The following is a 19,984-nucleotide window of genomic DNA, read 5'->3' on the forward strand; positions in this document are numbered from 1 at the left end:
CTATCAGGGAAAACTCAAGCTTCCTTCCCTGCAACCTTGATGTCAACACTCTTAAGGTGGAAACCATATATCTTATTGCCCTTTCCACTAATTCTAGATCTATAAAGCTCTCCACCAACCTCTATCGATGAAGCTTAAGTTTCTCAATAATTTGCTACAAAGCATCCATTTTCATGCTAGCTTCCTAATTACTCTACTAACTTCTAGAATTGACATTCCTCCCATGTCTATCCATGGCTAAAAAATGCTAAAGTGATGGTCACTTCAAATGCATCAATAAATCTGAATATAAAATAACATTCCCACCCCACAAGATGGCAGGAAACTGCTCTAACACCACTATAATACCCCTAGACAATTTGGACCTAAACTTACTGATTTATAGCTCCAAGAATATTGTCAAACACTTCCAATACAATCTCTATGCTTATTTTTTCTGAGTTTCAGACTGATTATGCTTTCATGAAATAATATCAAAGAGAATGTAAAATCATGTAATTTATTACTATTATATCTAAGAAATGAACTAAATGCATATGCAATTCTCTTTTGGCTTTTCAAATGCATATATATGAATCAAATGTGTACTTACAACCAATTGTTACTTTTTCAAACACTTGGCATGCATACTATTATGTCAATCATGAAAGATATAAATATTTACATTACATCCAATATATATGGACCTACAACTTATCAATCCTTTAGTGAGATATTTCCTAGTTCAATTCTTAACATAATATTCCAAGGCTCTTGGCTATCCAACCCCAATAATTTGAGTACAAATGACAATATAAATTTGATATAAAATGTGCATCTAGAACTAGCTTTTGAGAACCACCTTTACAATGAAAAATTACCAATATAAATGATAAAAATTGAATGTAGAACCTAATATATAAATTTCCCAATGAAGGAGATGAAATTGCAATCAAAATCCATCCAAGTACTATAGCATGGTTATTGTTCACATCACTATTCACAACACTGTAGCATAGAGTGATAAATATATTCTACAATTTAAGCAAAAATGAGAGGATTGAAGAATCGCTTCCAATTTGCAACCCTTCAAAGGATATTTCACCACCTTGGTGGCACTAATCTATGAGAGCTTTGTTTCCTAAAGACCAAGTAGATAATATGCAGAAAACCTTGGCTCTACAAAACTCATCAAATGTTAATGAGAATAATCGAATGATAAGAAAATAACCTCTCATGTTAATTTATTCTTTCCTTATGGGGGCTTACTTAATTATTTCCCCAATGTGGGATAAAATATATTCTTATGTTTGTACTTTATTGTAATATGGAATTATGCCCCATCATAAAGTTCCAATCCCCAATAAAACCATCTAACCATCATATTATCCTACGAGGATCACAACAATAAGCTAATCTCTAAAACTTTGATGCTTTCCCAAAAATGGGGAGATTACACCCAAATTCAACCACTTCAGATTGAGTTAATACATGAATATCTGTATTCAATATCCATCTATGTGTTGTATTCAATCCCAATATTAGGCTTTTCCCATTCTAAAATTGATTCAAGTCGTACTAACAATGCCTCTTCAAAAAGAAAAACTTCTACCCATTTAACCATCACCACTTCTCTCCTAATTCTAACCCCTCAAAATGAATTTAAAGCGTAAATATCTATATTCAATTTCCATCAATCTGTTAAATGTTGAAATAGCCTACCTAACATCCTTTGCATAGTTTACATGACAACCTTTGATGGACACATCAATAATAGCCTCACATTATGATCTTCTACTAGGTCAAAAATCCATTCTTTCATTTACTCATTTTAAAGGTGATATCAGCTCCATTTTCCTTTCTTTTGGCTCTCAACCACATAATCCCAAAACCAAAATCAATATTCATTTTACACTTTCATTTTTGCTTGCACCAATATTACTTAAAGATGAAGCCTAATCCTGTCAACCATCAAACATATATTTTTATAGGAACAAGGACAAAAATGATTTTATTTAACTATTACCACTAAACCTACTATAATTTCTAATAGGAGTATGTCAACCTATTTTACCAATTATGTTTAAAATTTTCTTCTTGAATCACCAATTGTTTAACATGACAACTTATCAGAAAAGAAAGCATTTTCCTTTTGAGCATTCATATCATAATTATTACATTTTGACATTATCTTCATTCAAATATATTGCACCATAACAAAAATACCCAAATCACTAGAAACTTTCAAAACTCACCTACCATTCTACCATCCCTCTTAATAAATGTGATCTTTATTTCTATAAGGATAAAAGCACAAACCTGTGTCACCTTTTATGATGAAACGTGATATTAGAATGCGACAGTTCAACATTAATGACAAAAAAAATGGTATTTGTGTTTAGAATTTGAAAATGATGTAAACTAATGAAATGTGTAGAATTGGATGAACTTTATGCCTATCATTTTTATTAATTTTTTTGAGTAAGAATTTATTCATTCCTTTTATTTTTAAGTCCCTTTTTTAACTATAAAAAATATAGGGTGTAGTTCCTGTCAGAAAATAAAATGCAAATCATATTTTTTTGTTTTGATTTGAAAATATCTTATAGATGACATGTATATCTAGTGCACAAAAAATGAAATAATTATTTTTGATCTATATTTTCTTTGTTATAAGTATTCAAGCTCGACCTTCTCAAAAGCCAACAATTTTTTCCTCCTGTCAAAACTTCCCAATCAAATCGACACCTTCTTGAGAAAAAATTACATATTCATGAAGAGGACTCTCCTTTAGAGATAAATTTAATTTTTTTGTTTTTTTGGTATGATTTACTATTTTTACCCCTTTTTTAAGTGAGCGTCTTCTAAAACGTTGAAATATTGACTTATAATATTTTGAAATTCTAACATATTATAACTAATCAAAACACTCAAAAATTTATATAATGATGATATTGAATCTAAGATATATAAAAGGGTATTTTTAGTTTTTGAATAAAATTGAGTTTTGATAGAGAAATGAAATTTGACCAAAACAATTTTTGATATCACAAGCAATGACACAGATCTGTGCTTTTACCCATAATTTTCAAATCTGTACTAATCATTTATTTGCAAAACTCACTACACACTTTGAAACAATGTCTAATGCCTTATTTTTTCATGCATATGGATAATCTTGAAGTTATCAAGATAAAGATAATGATGAAGCAAAAGAAGGAGGAGCAAGAAGAAGAAGAAGATCAAGATGAAGACATAGAGGATGAGGAAGAGGAATAGTAACATGAAGACATAGAGGAAGAGCAAGAGGAAGAGGAAGAAGTTAACAAGAATAAAAGTAAGGAGCAATGATAAGTATAAGAGCATGGAGTAGGTGTTGGAGGAGGAGGAGGAGAAGGAGAAAGAGAAGTAGTAGAAGAAAAAGAAGAAAAAATGACAAGTAGTAAGAGAAGGAAAATAAAGTTGGGTTTACCTCCATTGAATCCCTTATATAAATTTAAAATGCTATATATTTTTATCAATGTAATAATTGCAATTTTTAGGTGCAACTGCTAGTGATTATACATAATAGCCTATAACAATTGTAGTGTTGAATCTTCTTACTAGAAAATGTAATTTTGGAGGAGGAGATGATGCAACATTTTTTTAATATCTCTGATGATATAAAAATAATGGTAATTGTGTATATTAGGGTAATGCAAATATGAAATGGTGGATAGATTGGCATGTAATGTGTTAGTACAAGCCAATGTGAAAAGAATATAGGAGTAGTGATAGCTTAGATATAAATGGTGAGTTTGATAGATATGAAAGTATAAGCTACCTAGTAAACACAAGTCCAACCTATGTAGCTTGTATAGTGGTAAAGTGGATAGTGAAAAAAGGTAGTCAAACTTACTTATGTTTACATTTATTTTTAAAGTCCAGCCTATGATACCCTATCTACTTAGGAATATATGAAGATAACTTAGGTAGTGGTAAAGAGGAGAGTGGAGAAAGGTAATAGTTATGAGATGGAATCTTTGACAACTTTTGTAATAGATGAAGAGAATCTTATACAAAATATGTTAATGGTAGAAGTGGGAAACAAATATTAATAAAATAATGATCAAGTAAATGAATCTTATAATTAATATATTTAATCTACATAGATTTTCAATTATCACTATCAATCATATCTAAATCAATCTAAAATTAATATTCAAAGCTAAAGTAGCAAGCAAAAAATTTTGGTTGGCCACAACAACATCATAACTTCATTAGCTTCCCCTAATTGATCAAAACTAATATATAGAATGCCCAACTTGCAAAAGATCCTCTTCCTAAACCACTCATTTTCCTTCCCAAAATGATATGTAAACTACAAGAGCCTACATTGAGATTTCCATTACTGTACATTTGGCCCAGTATAATAAGTAGAGAAGTGGTCTATTGAGAATTATGTCTCAACCTTACAAGCTTTTCCCAAAAAAGTGTAGAAAATTCTAGAATTTGACTTTGTGGTAGTTTTCCCCATGTTTATGAGTTAGAAAAATGTGTATGAGTTTTTAAAAATATGTCTTGTCCCTAGTACAATATAGAAGGGATATTTTTATAAACAATCATTATATGACTTTTATGGGGCTCTAGACTATAGGACAAAATTATCAATGAAAATGCTATTTTTGGAGTTACAAATGGCAAGCAGGTAACATGTGGCATGGTTTTGGCCCATGGTTTTGTAAGACCGCAAATGGTTTCAAAGTTGAAAACCACTATAAAATGAGGGCTTGGGGAGGTGTTTGTACCACTGAGTTCTATTTACAAGACTGGGTGCTAGAAGGAATAACTCTAAGTTTGAGTCCGACTTTGAGTTGTGGTGATGTGCTCTTGTAAGAACTTGTAATGCAAGTGTATTGTAATCTTCTTGATTTGAGAATACATTGTGTGGGTTTTGGAGGGTGGGGTTTTTCTCCCAGAAGGGTTTCCCCATGGTAATCATAGTGTTATGCATTCATTATTATTTTGATTATGCTATTATGAATTTCTTGAGATCTCTACAATAGTTAGTTAAGTTTGCATAATTGTCCTCTCAAAGGTTAGTATAGGAATCAATTTCATGCTCCTTTACTTCCTTACAAATGGTATAAGAGCCTGGCTAGTTTTGATTCTATTTTTTGGGTAGAGGGATTTTTTGAGCTAATCAAGGTTTGAGTGGACTTTGTGCAAAGGTTTTTATTTCGATATTGCAGGATTGCAAAGATGGCAAGCATATTAGGGAGGATTGATGTGGAGAAGTTTTCTAGCACAAACTTTGAGATGTGGAAGCTAAAGATGGAAGGTCTATTAAATGATCAAGATCTATGGGATGCAACTAATGAGAATAAACTGAAGCCTACAAATCTAACTTTAGCCACACTGCATGATGTGATAGATATAAAAGCTAAAGGTCTTGTCAGATTGTGTCTTGCAAACTTGATTGTGATTAATGTCCATGAATAACCTATAGCAAAGAAGCTTTGGAAGAAGCTAAGTTAGATTTATCAAGTGAAATTTCTTGTGAACGAGATTTTCTTAAGGAAGAAGTTGCATTCGTTGAGAATGGAAGGTGGATGAATTTCTAAGCATCTCAAAAGTTTTAATATATTGGTGACTTAGTTGACCTCATTTGTGGTGTTGATGAATGAAGAAGAAAGGTTCCAAATCTTGCTATGTTCATTGCTAGACTCGTGGTACAACCTTTTCATGACCATAGGGAGAACTTTAGTTGTCTTGAAAATGGAGGACATTTTTGGTTCTCTACAATTTTAGGAGATGAGAAGGAATGTCTCTTTGAATGCCAAAGAGGCTTTGAGTGTTCAAGGAAGATCAATAGAAAGAGGAAAGAATGAAAAGCAATATGGCTATTCTAAATTCAAGAATAAGGTTAGATCAAAATCTCCTTGTAAGTCCAAGGTGATCTGCCAGATCTGTGGCAGACTTGGACACTTTTGAAAGGACTGTAAAGAGGAGCAAAAGGAAAACAAGATTCTGATTTAAATCTAAAAATGAAGATGGGGATGTTTTCATCATATCCTTGGCCACTCATGCAGGTGACAATGCATGGTTGATAGATGACAGTGCGTCTTTTCACATGAATCCTAATAGAAATTGGTTTAGAAAGTATGAAAAATTTGAGGGTTGTAAGGTGTATTTGGGTGATAACTCAGTTCTTGATATTCTTGGTCATGGATTTATTCATGTGAAATTTTCTGATGGTAGAATTAATAGATTTGATGGTGTCTCACATATCCTGGGACTAGCGAAGAATTTTTTATCTATTAGCAAACTAATAGATGCAGGGGTGCATGTATAGTTTTCTAAAATAGGTGTGAAAATGGTGAGAGGTGCTATGGTAATAGAAAGAGGAAGTAGATTGGTTACATTGTACTAGCTTGATGCATGCATGGTTGAGTACGATAGCACATTTGACAAGACTATGAAGATGACTACATTATTGGAGAAAGAGAGGGTTTCTTTTTCAACAAATGGCCATTATTTTTGGGTACCCAAGGGTGCTTTATGTACTGAATCAAAGATACCTAAAGAGAAGACTATGTTATGGCACTAGAGACTTAGCCACATAGGTGATAAGGGTCTATGAACCTTAAAAAATAAAAACCTTGTTGATGGGTTGAGTGACTACAATCTAGAGTTTTTTTTTCGGGAACATTGTATCTATGATAAACAAAACTGTGTTTAGTTTTACTCAAGTTCTCATAAGTCCTCATGTATTTTTGTTCTAATCTAGTCAGATGTATTCAGTCCGGTTGATGTTCCTTCTATTAGTAGATTTGTTTATTATATTTCCTTCATTGATGATTTCAGTAGAAGAACATGTGTTTATTTCCTTATGAGTAAAGTTGAAGTTTTCAATTGTTTCAAAGAATTCAAAGCAATGGTTGAGTTGCAGACAAGAAAGAAGATAAAGTGTTTGAGAACTCATAATGGCAGTGATTTTTTCTCTAATGATTTCAACACATTTTGTAAACATTGTAGTATTAAGTGAGAGAAGACAACTTCATATTCTCCACATAGAATGAAATTGTAGAAAGAATGAACAAGACCTTGATGGACAAGGCTAGGAGTATGCTGAGTGGAGTTGGACTAAAACAAAAGTTCTAGGTTGAATCTGTATCCACTGCCTAGTACTTGATAAATAGGTTGCCTACATAAGCTCTTTTTGCTAAGATACCAATGGAAGAATGGTTGGGCCACAAGCCTTTGCTTAGACATTTGAGAGTTTTTGGTTGTGAGCCATATTCTCATGTGCCAAAGGAGAAGCAAACAAAATTGGACAACAAAGATGTCAAATGTATCTTCATCGAATGTAGTTATGGTGTGAAAGGATACAAGCTTTGGGATTTTGTTACACGGAAATTATTTTGTTCTAGAAGTGTTATTTTTAGAGAAGCTAAGCCTTCTTCTATTACAGTGCAACCAAAATAGATAGAAGAAAAGAAAGATGTGATTCAAGTTCTTGCTACATTTGATAAAGTTGAATGGAGGCCATTCGAAAGGCAAGATGTTGAAGAGAGCTCTACAAGTTCTAAATCATCAGAGGAAGAGAGAGAACCTAATCTTAAACCTAAGCCAAATCTTGTTCAAAGCTCTAGTAGACAGAGGAAAGAAACAGAAAGGTATTGATATTCTTTTGATGATTGAAGGTATATATTTGATTTGAATGTTAATATTGGTGAACTAAAATCTATAGAAGAGGCTCTTTCTATGAATGATTTAGAGTCCTAGAAAAAAGCAATGGAAGAAGAGATGGCAGCTCTTAAGAGGAATGACACATGGGACCTTGTACCATTGCGTAAAGGACGAAAACCTATTGGTTGTAAATGGGTGTTCAAAAGGAAGATAGGTTCAGATTGAAGCATTAAAAAGTATAAAGTATGATCAATTGGGAAAGGTTACCCCTAGGTTGTAGGAATTGATTATGGTGAAATTTTTTCTCCTATAGCAAAAATGACATCCATTTAATTATTACCTTCTATTTCAGCAAATTATGATCTAGAAGTTGAGCAGATGGATGTGAAGATAGTTCTCCTTCACGGAGATTTGGAGAAAGAAATTTATATGATACAACTAGAGCACTTTGTGGTGAAAGGTAAAAGTCATTTGGTCTATAAATTGAAGAAGTCCTTGTATGTTTAAAAAAAAAGTCTTAGTATGTGGTACCAAAAGTTCGATACATATGTATTGAGTTTGAGATTTGTGCAATCCAAATCTTTTTGCTTTATATACTACAAGTCTGATGGTGAGAATCAAACAAGTTTGAATTCAAATATTTAAAATTTCAAAAGTTAGATTTGTATATATATAGATTCAAAAGACTATTGAATAATAATTTGTGTAGGAAATTAATGTCTAATTATAATTTGTGTAATAACTATGATGAATATGTAGTAGTATAAATATAAAGAATTAAAAAAGGTATTGTTGAGCTTAACAAAATAAATTTAAACACAAGTAATAATAGAAAATGACACCTATATTTGTATATTTTAAAATATATTTGAATATTTTCGAAGATAGATACAGTTTAATCAATTAAAATTTAGTAGTAATATTTAAATCTCACCATTCAATTTTATTCAATAAACTTTAAAATAATATACTCACCAAAGTATAATAAAGATTTATAATCATCACTACCAAAATAATTTTGAAAGAATACACTGTAGTGTAGTGCCTGCCCTCGTTCACATCTTTTCTAGACATATTGTTGCTATTATTATTAGACTATGATAGACTATTTTTATGTTGATGGATTAGTGGTTTTGTTTTGAGACTATCAGACATTATGTTATGGATCCAATTGGTATATGATGAGATCATTTAGACTTTACATTTCATGTATGCATGATGATCATTACATTGCTTTCAGTTATTGTTGATGATTAATTAGATGGTTTATTATCTCATGTGTTTTATTATGGATACTTACCCCATACTTGCATGTGTATGGTGTGCGTGTTTTCTTATTGTATAATGTTTCTGATATGGTTAAGGAAGGGAGTCATAGTCACCTGCCTAGTCGGGATCTACACTATGCGCCACTTCCTGCCATTGTCTGTTTAGCTTAGCATTATATATATTGTATGTACATGCATGGTTTTTCTACAGGTTGCAAGTACCAAGTATCGACTTCCCTGAATTGCCAGGATGAGCATACCCTATTATATTATCTCAATGATAAGAGAAGGGAGATAAATTCTCAAGTCCAAATCCCAAACCCTTAAACCATTTGTCCTAGTGAGGTAGGACAAGTATCTAGATATTTTACCCACCGAATGTGTCGGATGACATAATTCATGATTTTTAACCCTTTAGACTGATTTTGTGTGAATTTCTCTATGATGAGTTTTCATATTTTATCTTGGAGGTGTATGGTGAATTTTTCTATTAATTAAGTCTTAATAAATAGATTTGATTAATTAATTAATTATTTGAGGAAAATTAATATAAAATATCATGGTCTTTGACATTTTGATTATAATTAATTAAATGAGAATTAATTGAGGGAAAAAGGAATTAAATAAAAGAAAATTAGAAATTAAAATTAATAATAATTATAAAATAATAATAAAGTAATAAATAAATAATAATAATAAAAGTTATAAAAATTAAAATGAAAGTTATAAATATTTAAATAGAAATTATATAAAAAGTAAATTGGAGTTATAAGCTTGCATGGGAGTTAACGCACCCTTTTCTATTTCTCATATGTCAACAACACGGGGGTTAGTGCATCAATTAAGCACATAGTTTCTACAACCCTATGACTCATCTAGAAGGTTGGAAAAGACCCATGCTTAGTTGGTGACACCTTCTAGCTATTTCTAGAGGCATTCTAGATGTTTTCTGAGAGCTCTTTATATTCAAGCATTCCTAGAAGCTTAGAGATAGCATTTGGAGATCAATTGGAGCATTGGAGGATTTGAGAACTTTGAAGAAGGGAGCTAGCTCTGCGGGTTTTCTAAGGAAGAGCGATTTAGCATCAGAATTCGGGTAGATTCTTGTGATTTTACTTATGCTATTTCCGTATCTTGCATTCCCTGTCTTCTTCGTGTCTTCCATATGTCTTCTGAGGATTTTCCTATTTTTATTGTATGCATTCTCAATATGGGTGGTTAGATTTATTTGAGAATCTTATATGCATAGATCTGAAAAGAACACGGGGCTAGGGTTTAAATTGTAGCCAAGCCATTCGATAAACTATTGAGTAAATTTTTGAGATCAAAGGTTTATAGGAAACTTTTGAGAATTGAAATTTATATATTGTGTATATATATGTTTATATTTTTAAATTTGAATACATATATGCATATATATTTATGTGTGTGTGTGTGTGTGTGTGTGTCTATATGCTGTGATATTTGATTAAACTCTGTATGTATACACACACACACACATATACATATATACTTTTATATTTATATATATACATATATATTTAATTAAAAGTCGAATGACATATATTTCGCAGCGAGTGAATGTTAAAAAAAAATGCAATATTAAAAAATAATAATAAGTAAATTTGAAATGGGTGGGAGGGACATATTTCTCCACCCCCACCAACAGCAATGCCTATGCAGACTGCGGTACCGCAGAGTACCTACGGTCTGCAGTGTACCTGCAACCGCAGTGTACCCTGTGATCCGCATGACACATATATATGTGTTGTTCGTAACTGGCGGTTATTAAACTCGCCGTGTGTTGTCAAATGTTTTATTAATTCAATTTTTTTTATATAATTCGTTTTATAAATTGATAATTATGTGTGTGTGTGTGTGTGTGTGTGTGTGTGTGTGTGTGTGTGTGTGTGTGTATATGTATGTATATACATTATTAATAATAAATAATTAATATATGATTGGTATTTAAAGAGTAATTCTTTAATCACAAATTATTTAATAATGTTGAGCAATATAGGATCAATTTAATCTTTTAATTTGGAAAGATGAATATGAAAAGAATTTCAATTATTATTTTGAAAATGATGGGTATCATTATCATCAAAATGTGTATATAAAAGACATTTAAAACATTTAGAAAATTGAGTCTAACAATTTTTGGAGAGAAATTTTTATCTATCAATACAATACATGGGTTAGGTAAAACATGAAATTTTTCCACTTGATATTTAAATTGGAAAACATAAACTGAGACCTCTACATTTAAATCCAAGTTTGTAAATTTAGCAAAATCAAAACATTTGTTTGCATTGTGTATTCTTTATGCTATTGTTTTGGGTTTTGGGTTGACTAGTGTTGACCAGTTATAGGATGTCTACCAGAGGCTTGGGGGTTATGTGATTGTGATGTCATGATGATGTTTTAATCTCAATCTTTATAAACCCAACCATGGTTATGTGATGGAATGCTCTATGTAATGTTTGTAACTATTGATTGTTATAGTTCAGATTCTTATGTATGAGACACTTGACTTAACCATTTTTGGTCATCGATCAGTTATCCTTGGTTATTTTCTAGTTGCCATGATGGGACTAAAATGTGGATTTATTCTTGATGATGTCATGTTGTGACATGTTTTGACTCAACCATTTTGGAGTCTTCGATCAGTATGATTGGGATATGTTTTGGTTATTGAGAACCATTGGATACTTTTGATTATCAGTGAAACTTCAGTTGCCAATAGAGAGTTGTTGTGATCATGATTTTTTATGGATGTTTGCTCATGGAGATTTGATGCTTTTATGCATATTTGATGATTTTATTATGGATTATCTTTTTGTGATTTTGAGATTTATGATTCCATGAGCTTAGGGTAGGATATCTGCATGTAGTGTCGAGAAGTGGCTTGCAATGGGGGCCAGGGCCCTAAGAGGCTGCTAGGGTAACTCATTGTAAGTTGTATTAATAAGTGATAACATTCACACCTAATACTAACTGAATGAACCTAAAAAGATAAGAGTTTTTGTTCTCGCCCATGCCTTGAGTGCTTGTATAGGCTAGGATGGGAGTCATGAGAACGCATGGTTACGACCTTGCATTCCATAGTATGCCTTGTCAGTATGAGAGGATACTAGTGGCCACATGAGACCAGTATGGACCCATGGAGTTTAGCTAACTGCCAGGGTAACTTGTACATGATAAATGCGATGACACTTTTCTACTTGCATAGTAGGTTCCTACATGTCATTGTGTGCCTCTGGGATTAGATGTCAATTTTGTGTTTGGAACCTTTGAGTTAGTATACTTTTAGGATTCCTGGACTTGCAGAGATTTATGCTATGTGTTTTGGATAGCCTATTTGGGACTTGAGATTATCTTCTCAGCACGGTGGGAGTGGACCACTTAGGTACCACGTGGTCGGGTGGTAGTGTATTTTCCACTCTTATCATTTGAGATTCATTGAGACATCGTGGCTGATGCGTCCTTCATGATGGTGGATATGTATCCTTTCATTGATGTTTAGCATATGTTAGATGATGTTATCTATGCTTATATTTACATGTTAGATTACTTTCTACATATGATATAGTATATGTTAAGAGTGACATTCCTACTATGTTAATACCGATGATCTCTTTGGTGATTTGGAATGTTACGCACAGAGGGATGGCTAGGATCCACGATGGTCTAATGATACTATTAATGGTTGGGAGGAACCGTGCACTTAGTTTATTGTGTTTGATCTTTATGATGGATGTATATGTCTTCTATGATGATGTATCATGTGTATCATGTGATTATCTTTACTTTGATGTATCATGGATTAGAATAGGATGATGAACCTTATTCTATATATGTATAATCTTTTAAGCTTTTCATACCTTGTGACATGTACAGTGGATGATTGAGCATTTGGAAATGTAATGTATAAACATTGGACTTATCATTATTATTTCATGTGGATGTTGTACTAGATGGATTCATATATGTTAGTTGACTTAGATGTAATTCAACATTAAGGGATCTTTAAAGAATGTAATCTGTTATGTATGTTATGTTTACTTTCAGATGGACATTGCTATTGCTTCCATTATTGTGCATAAGTTATATGTGGTATTTACTTTCATGTTAAAAAAAAAAATGTTACCAAACTTAGTGAAATTCTAGGTTAATTCTTTGGATCCCTTGGCGGGGCATTACATGTAGATTCCTTTTTTAAACTACATATGTGCATTCCCTAATGACGAGTAAAGCACAAAGTTATCTTTGGCATAAGTTTCATTCATTTTCATTGGTCCCACCAAATGCTTTTGTCACAAAAAAAGTGAAAGAATGGTCTAAAATTTAAATTATATATTGTATACCATACACCATCACATGAAGATAAAATGGATACAAAATATAAGATAGAGCAAGTTTAGTATTTTGTTCTTTGCATGTATCTTCCTCTCATACTCTCTATAATTCATTTTCTCTTCACCAATATATCTTACCATCTTTATCTCTTCATCTTAACTCTATCTCTATCTGGTCATCTCTCTTTCCTGCTTTACCCCTATATATCTTCTCATTTATACCTCTCTTTATATTACTTTCTCCCTCTCTCATTCTCTATTATTTATATGTTTATATCTTTCATCTCTACTCACTCCTTCAATCTTACTTTTTCTCTTCATATTGCTCTTATTCCTAATTTTTATCTTCATACCTCTCTCTATCTCCGTACTCTTTCTTGCTTTTCCCTCTACACACACACACACACAATCTATCCATCTTTCTCTATCTCTATAACCCTCCTTCACTATCTCTATTTTCATCTATCTTTACTACCTCTATTTAACCCTTACCACTCCCTTTATCACTCTTTTTTTCTCTCCAAATCCCTCTTTTATATCTATTCATATTCGTCCCTACCAAACATATGCATTCATTATACATGTCACTGCTACAACATAATATACAATTCGTGTCACTGCTAAATAGATTAAAGGCTCAATAGAGAAAGAATTTTATAAAAAATCTAAATCATAGCCATAAATTAGGACAATGAATTTAGCTCTTTGAACAAACAAAATGAAGAGAAATCTCCAAATCCTCAAAGTGTGAAAATATCTAATAGAAAATCTAAAACCTAAATAAATAAATGTACGCACAAATGTTCATATCTCAAAAAGCTAGAGGTTGATGTCTCCCAGTATTCTGATGGGATTGTAAAGAGAATTTGGTTCCAGATCTTGTAGAAAGAAATCGACCGAGTCTATCACCTAGCAAGGTGTAATTGGGCGACTGCAAGTAAATAACATTTGAAAATTACATGCTGTTAAAGTGTTGATACAAAAGATTTCCACAATCCATATTGTTTCTAGATACATTTCTGTGTTAATTTATCACATCATGTTCAAGTATTCTTTTTAGAAGGGAAATACTATTGAGCTCTGCAATTTACAAGTATTTATAGTGAAGTTCGCTCTATCGAAGTCTAGCCTTCTTATAGCTTAGTTGAATTTATTTATTTTTCGTGATAGATCAGTGTTCGCGATTTTTTTCTAGAATTAACACATTGCAAGTTTTGAAGTACTTCTATCACCAAAAATTAATTATGCGAGCCTGCTCAATACATCAACTGCCAAAATAATGTCCGCCGTAGCAATTCATGTAAAATGATTGCAGGGTATGTATAAAATGGGCTTGTTATAAAGTATTTACAAACTTTCAGGTAAATGGAATTGGCAGGTGTAAAGGAAGACTTGGCAATCTTTGTGAACATAATCGCCTCTGCCTTGGTCAAGATGGAGCTTTGGAACAGGGTACGACATTTGTTAAAGCATTAGTGGAAGGGATATATTTGTTAAATGATGAATAAGTTATGCATTGGTTGCAATGTGGTGCGAGTAAGGTAAAACATTTCTCTGCAATTCAGGTTCAACTTCTTATCAAATACATTGTACAAAACGCCGAGATAGTTCAGGCTAATTGATGAGATTCCATGGTGCAATAAAACCTTTCACATCTATCATTATCATTTTAGATTTCAATTTATATATCAAACATTCAAGATTTCAATATTTAAAAATCGTACCAAAAAAATGTTATTCTACTTATACTATCTTGAATCATGGTTAATGCTAATCATTAATGTTTCTTACATCTGAGATTAATCAATATAAATACTCAGATTTATTTTTGTGTTAGTCCCTTTAAATTCAAATCCTGGAGACTTATGAAAGTCATCTGGACAAGCACATATGTATGTAATGGACATATTTTTATTCTGAAGTTTGGAGGAGATTCCAAAAACCTTTTACTTCTTATACTTCAACATAATCATTTCTTTCCCAACGAGATTCAATTTGACCAGATATGTACAAGGCCTCTTCTAGTGCCTGTATAAATTTTGTTCCTGTCTTCGTCATAGAATAATGTACTTACATCTTCCAGAGCATCTTTAACAGTGCGTTGTATTAGCGATGCATTAGGATCATTGCCAACAACAGTAGCATAGCAATTTCCAGTGAAGATGTTGCCAATGCTTATTGAGCAATTTGTTTTATCAGCTTCTTTCTTGTAAGAAAGGACTAGCTCTTCATTGTTGGCCACCGAGCAAATGATCGTATCAGAAAAGTACATCAAGTTGTCTGTGTAAGATGCAACCAGCTCTGCTTGCAAGTTCCATACAAAAACACTCCCGCTGTGAAATGTCAAGAATAATCGTTTAGCATGTAAGAAAATAAAAGTTGAACATTCTCCTCAAATAAATTATCTTTTCACTCTGCACATCAACCATTTGTAGGCATTCATTATCTTGTTTTAGGAATACCTTGTCATACAAAAAATCAACAAAAACAATATCTTCATTGGGTACTAATGACAGATTCATAGATTTCAGAACTTTGCCATCCTCTATAGATACTATCCTCAGAGGAAGCCATCTTCCACAGGAACTCTTTTTTGATATTAATAGCATTATACCAGAAGTGGTCTTTATGTCTTCAATTTTTTTGTCAGATATGGAGTGCAAGAGTGTATAGTTCTTCAAATCAAACACCTTGTAAATATGATCTTGGCCTGAAAAAGTAAGAACTTTACCATCGATATCATCAAAACATACGAAAGCAGGCCAACTCAAATTCTGCTTTTCAAACAAATCAAGGCTAGCATCTGGTTGAGCTCTTCTAATGTGCTCAAGTTGGATAGTTCTGCACTTCAATTGGTTTCCCATGGGAGAATTAGCTGATACTATGATGACAGAATTGTTTTTCTTGTTGTAGAATATGCCTCGAATTCGTTCACGTGAACTTAAATTCAAGTTGCAAAGCATTTTATTGGTGTTTCTATCAAAAGCAGCACAAATACCTGATTGTGTCGTAGCAAATATAATGCCCTGGGCTGAAACTATTTCTTCAATCTTCGCAAAGATTGTCCGAGATAAAGTATTAAACTCTGCCTGCAACTGAAAATTGCGGAAGTTAATGTGAGAGAGAACATTTCTGACTGCCGAGCTGTTACCGATTTGACGACACATAAGATTGTGGGCGATGTTGTAAACCTCTGAACCACGGTTCCTTTTCTCTGCCATTGTCTTTTAAAAATCGATATTTATTGGAGGATTAATCGAAGCTTCAGAAATAATGTTAGAAATCTATGTCAAACAAATTAAATCTATGAAAAATGTCTTTTTCAGTTCTTTCTTATATATTTGTTTGATATATTGAATGCAACTTGCCGGTTCGCGACCCTACGTTTGGAAGCAGCTTTTTGAAAGTTATGTTTATGTTTAATAAATCTTAGCCGTATATATATATAAAGTATAGCCTCGATATGCCTTAGCTTCTATTATATATATTATTAAATATATATAGCTAGTAACTTTAGGAGGTAATTTAATGAAATAAAAAATATAATTAAAATTAGGTATATTAAATTTATTTATTTTCAATATATATTTAACAGGGTTATATTTTTTTTTCGCTGTCATTTTAGGATAATAGTTAATTTATTTTAGAGTAAGCTCAATTTTTTTTACTATTATCTTTGAGGTGGTTTGTTCTATGATTAGGGTTAATTTGGTTCGTATGTAATAAGACTTAAAAGTTTGAATTTAATGGATTCTATTTTTAAGGATAGCTTTTTATTTAGCCTAATCAAAGAGTTTTTGTTTAATGTGGTCTTGTGTTAGGTTTGTACAAACTAATTTGATTTAGAATATAGTTCTAGATGTTGTTTCGATAGAGTTAAATTCACATGTGTTTTTTTAATAGTTTGTGTACTTTAAAAGATAAAATTAGATTAATGATAAATTTATAATTAGTGTTAAATATTGTTAGTCCCTGCTTATATATAGGAAGGGAACTAATGTTTTTAATAAACCCCGTCTAATTAATTGATATGACAAATATCATTTTTAGTTTTAAAATTTTGATAATAATATTTTTTAAATCAATTTTTAAGACATCAAAAGTTTTACCTCATTGACCATAGAAGCATTGTTCGCGGGAGTTATTTTAATTTTTTAATACAGAATATGAGTAAAAAAAGTTAAGAGATAAGACCGAATTTATTGTCTTTCTGAGAAGGAACCAGCTGGAGTCTGGACATTTCATTTGTCCCAATGACTAATGAACTACAATATTCTTGGTAATGTACGATTACCTTGCCTTGGCAACCTACTGCCATATTTCTACAGAGGATGGAAATTTATTTTATGCCCATCTCCTTCATCATTTGCCTTGACTCATTACACTAGTACATTTGGGCTTGAATTAGAATGGCAGTCCATCACAATTACGATGGCTAACCATCACCTGACTAACAATGGCATGAATTGACCCCCGTTAGATGGTCGTCAGACGTTTGTTATCACAAATTGTGACGACAAGCTAGTATGTTGTGATTGGGATGTCTAAAGCCATCACAATTCAAAGAAAAGAGAGGTGAAGAGTACCTCTTCACACTGTCATAATGTGCATGGTCAACCTTTGCAATCACGAGAGTCAACCTTTTCAGTCGACAATTATAATTGTGACAGAGTTGCGGTAGGCCCAATAGGCATCCATCGGATTAGACATCGCAACAGTGGTAACATGTGATGGAAATATTGTTCGACCACTAGCCATTTGATGAATGTCACCATCACAAACGAGATGTTGTGCAACGATAATGGTGGGAGAGAGAAGCTTTCCATCGGGTAAGTCATCACAATTGTGATGGGTTTCTGCATTACAAAAACAAATTTGGTAATTATGGTATTCTATTGTTAGTTCCTACCATGACTAAGAACTCTAGAGGCATAGGAATCTAGACACACCCTAAATCATGTTCCAACCTATGGGCCAAAGGACAAGCCTTGAATCAACATTTTAATATCTTTAAACCATGATTGAAGTCATTGAAGCAATACAGATCATATTGTAAATTCAGACAAATCCTAACAACATCACATCAAAATTTTAAAAAGAAAAGTGTGACTTTAGTCTTAAGAAGAATAAGGACCACACTAGTGCAATGATCACATCATTTGGATCACATTGTCTACCACTTGAACATACAAGATTGGCCCAATAAGGTCAAACATAACTTTTGTATAATTGTTTTGAATTAAACAACAAATATTTAAGACAAAAATTAACTCTTAAATAACTTGACTCTAGTTTTTTTGCTTCATTCAACTTGCAAATAGCCTAAATGGCAAAGATAAGTATAGCCTAAATGGCAAAGATAAGTACATGTTATAGGCTATAGAGCACAAGCAACTCCAATTTTATAAAAAGCTAAATAGAAAGGGGAAAAAAATCACCTTCATAAAATCTTCTTGGATTACATAATCACACTCTGTAGAGATGGCTATTATACTAGTTTCTATACGCATGTTACAAAGATATGCTCCATTGAAGCCCTAATAATACTTAAAATAATCTCAGCTATATAGTAATTAATCAAACAATAATTACCAACTCTAGAGCATTCCAGTGTAGCATAGGATAAAAAATCAAATATTTTGGATAAATTTCAAATTATTAAAAGAAGACCTAGGCAAGCTTTACAACAACTTCATAATCTATGTCTCTGTGTTTTGGAATCCCTACAACATGTATTTTTAGTACTTCCATTCTTGCTTGTTCATTTGGAAGTGGAATCTCAATCTTTCTATCCAAATGACCAAGTCTAAGTAGGGCTAGGTCCAAAACATCTAGACAGTTTGTTGCCATGGTCATTTTTATCTACATTTAATGTTAAAATTAGCAAGATTTTTAGGTCACAATAAAAAATACACTACCTTGAAGAATCTTAAATAATGATGTGAATATCAGGATTTAACTGTGTGATTTTGAGTCAAACTCGATGACCCATGTTTCATGAGTAGTGATTCAACATGAATCCATCTCTCATGACAATAAATGGAACACTTAGCACTCATTGGATCTAGGTGATGCTCACAGGGGTGAAGCACTGGAACTTCCCGGGAGGTCACCCATCCCAGTACTACTCCAGCCTGAGTGCGCTTAACTACGGAGTTTTCTCCACAGTTAAACACAAAGCTTGCAACCCCATTTGCAAAACCTTCACCAAGTGTTGTGCCTTATGAACTATTCATTAGAAAGCCCCTTAAGCTCATCAATTGATAAGTAGGAGATGATTTCCACAGCTAGTCAAATTGTGATGTGAATATCAAGATTTAACTGTGTGATTTTGAGTCAAACTCGATGACCCATGTTTCATGAGTAGTGATTCAACATGAATCCATCTCTCGTGACAATAAATGGAACACTTAGCACTCATTCGATCTAGGTGATGCTCACAGGGGTGAAGCACGGGGACTTCCCGGGAGTACTGGGATGGGTGACCTCCCGGGAAGTCCCGGTGCTTCACCCCTGTGAGCATCACCTAGATCCAATGAGTGCTAAGTGTTCCATTTATTGTCACGAGAGATGGATTCATGTTGAATCACTACTCATGAAACATGGGTCATCAAGTTTGACTCAAAATCACATAGTTAAATCCTGATATTCACATCACAATTTGACTAGCTGTGGAAATCATCTCCTACTTATCAATTGATGAGCTTA

At 32.6% G+C, this 19,984-nt stretch overlaps 1 protein-coding gene across 1 annotated transcript; it reads right to left on the bottom strand.

Moving 5' to 3' along the window:
* Nucleotides 1-15,229: 15,229 nt before the first annotated feature.
* Nucleotides 15,230-16,497, bottom strand: LOC149557836 (uncharacterized). Its single transcript, XM_089830473.1, has 3 exons — nucleotides 15,749-16,497; nucleotides 15,351-15,609; nucleotides 15,230-15,304 (listed from the first exon to the last, which is right to left on the bottom strand). Exons 1-3 carry the CDS (start codon nucleotides 16,495-16,497, stop codon nucleotides 15,230-15,232), a joined length of 1,083 nt encoding a protein of 360 aa, XP_089686599.1.
* Between the last annotated feature and the right edge of the window lie 3,487 nt (nucleotides 16,498-19,984).

Source organism: Cupressus sempervirens, chromosome 5, assembly GCF_028749045.1.
Source record: "Cupressus sempervirens isolate cs-2001-9-10 chromosome 5, ASM2874904v1, whole genome shotgun sequence".
Classification (NCBI taxonomy): domain Eukaryota; kingdom Viridiplantae; phylum Streptophyta; class Pinopsida; order Cupressales; family Cupressaceae; genus Cupressus; species Cupressus sempervirens.

Bases quoted from the DNA above. Each gene is read 5' to 3' on its own strand.
- LOC149557836 (XM_089830473.1), bottom strand. From the start codon at position 16,497: ATGGCAGAGAAAAGGAACCGTGGTTCAGAGGTTTACAACATCGCCCAC. The intron at 15,610-15,748 runs GTATGACAAGGT...GACATTTCACAG, and splicing joins ATTGTTTTTGTTGATTTTTT to CGGGAGTGTTTTTGTATGGA. The intron at 15,305-15,350 runs GTAAGTACATTA...AAATTTATACAG, and splicing joins TTAAAGATGCTCTGGAAGAT to GCACTAGAAGAGGCCTTGTA.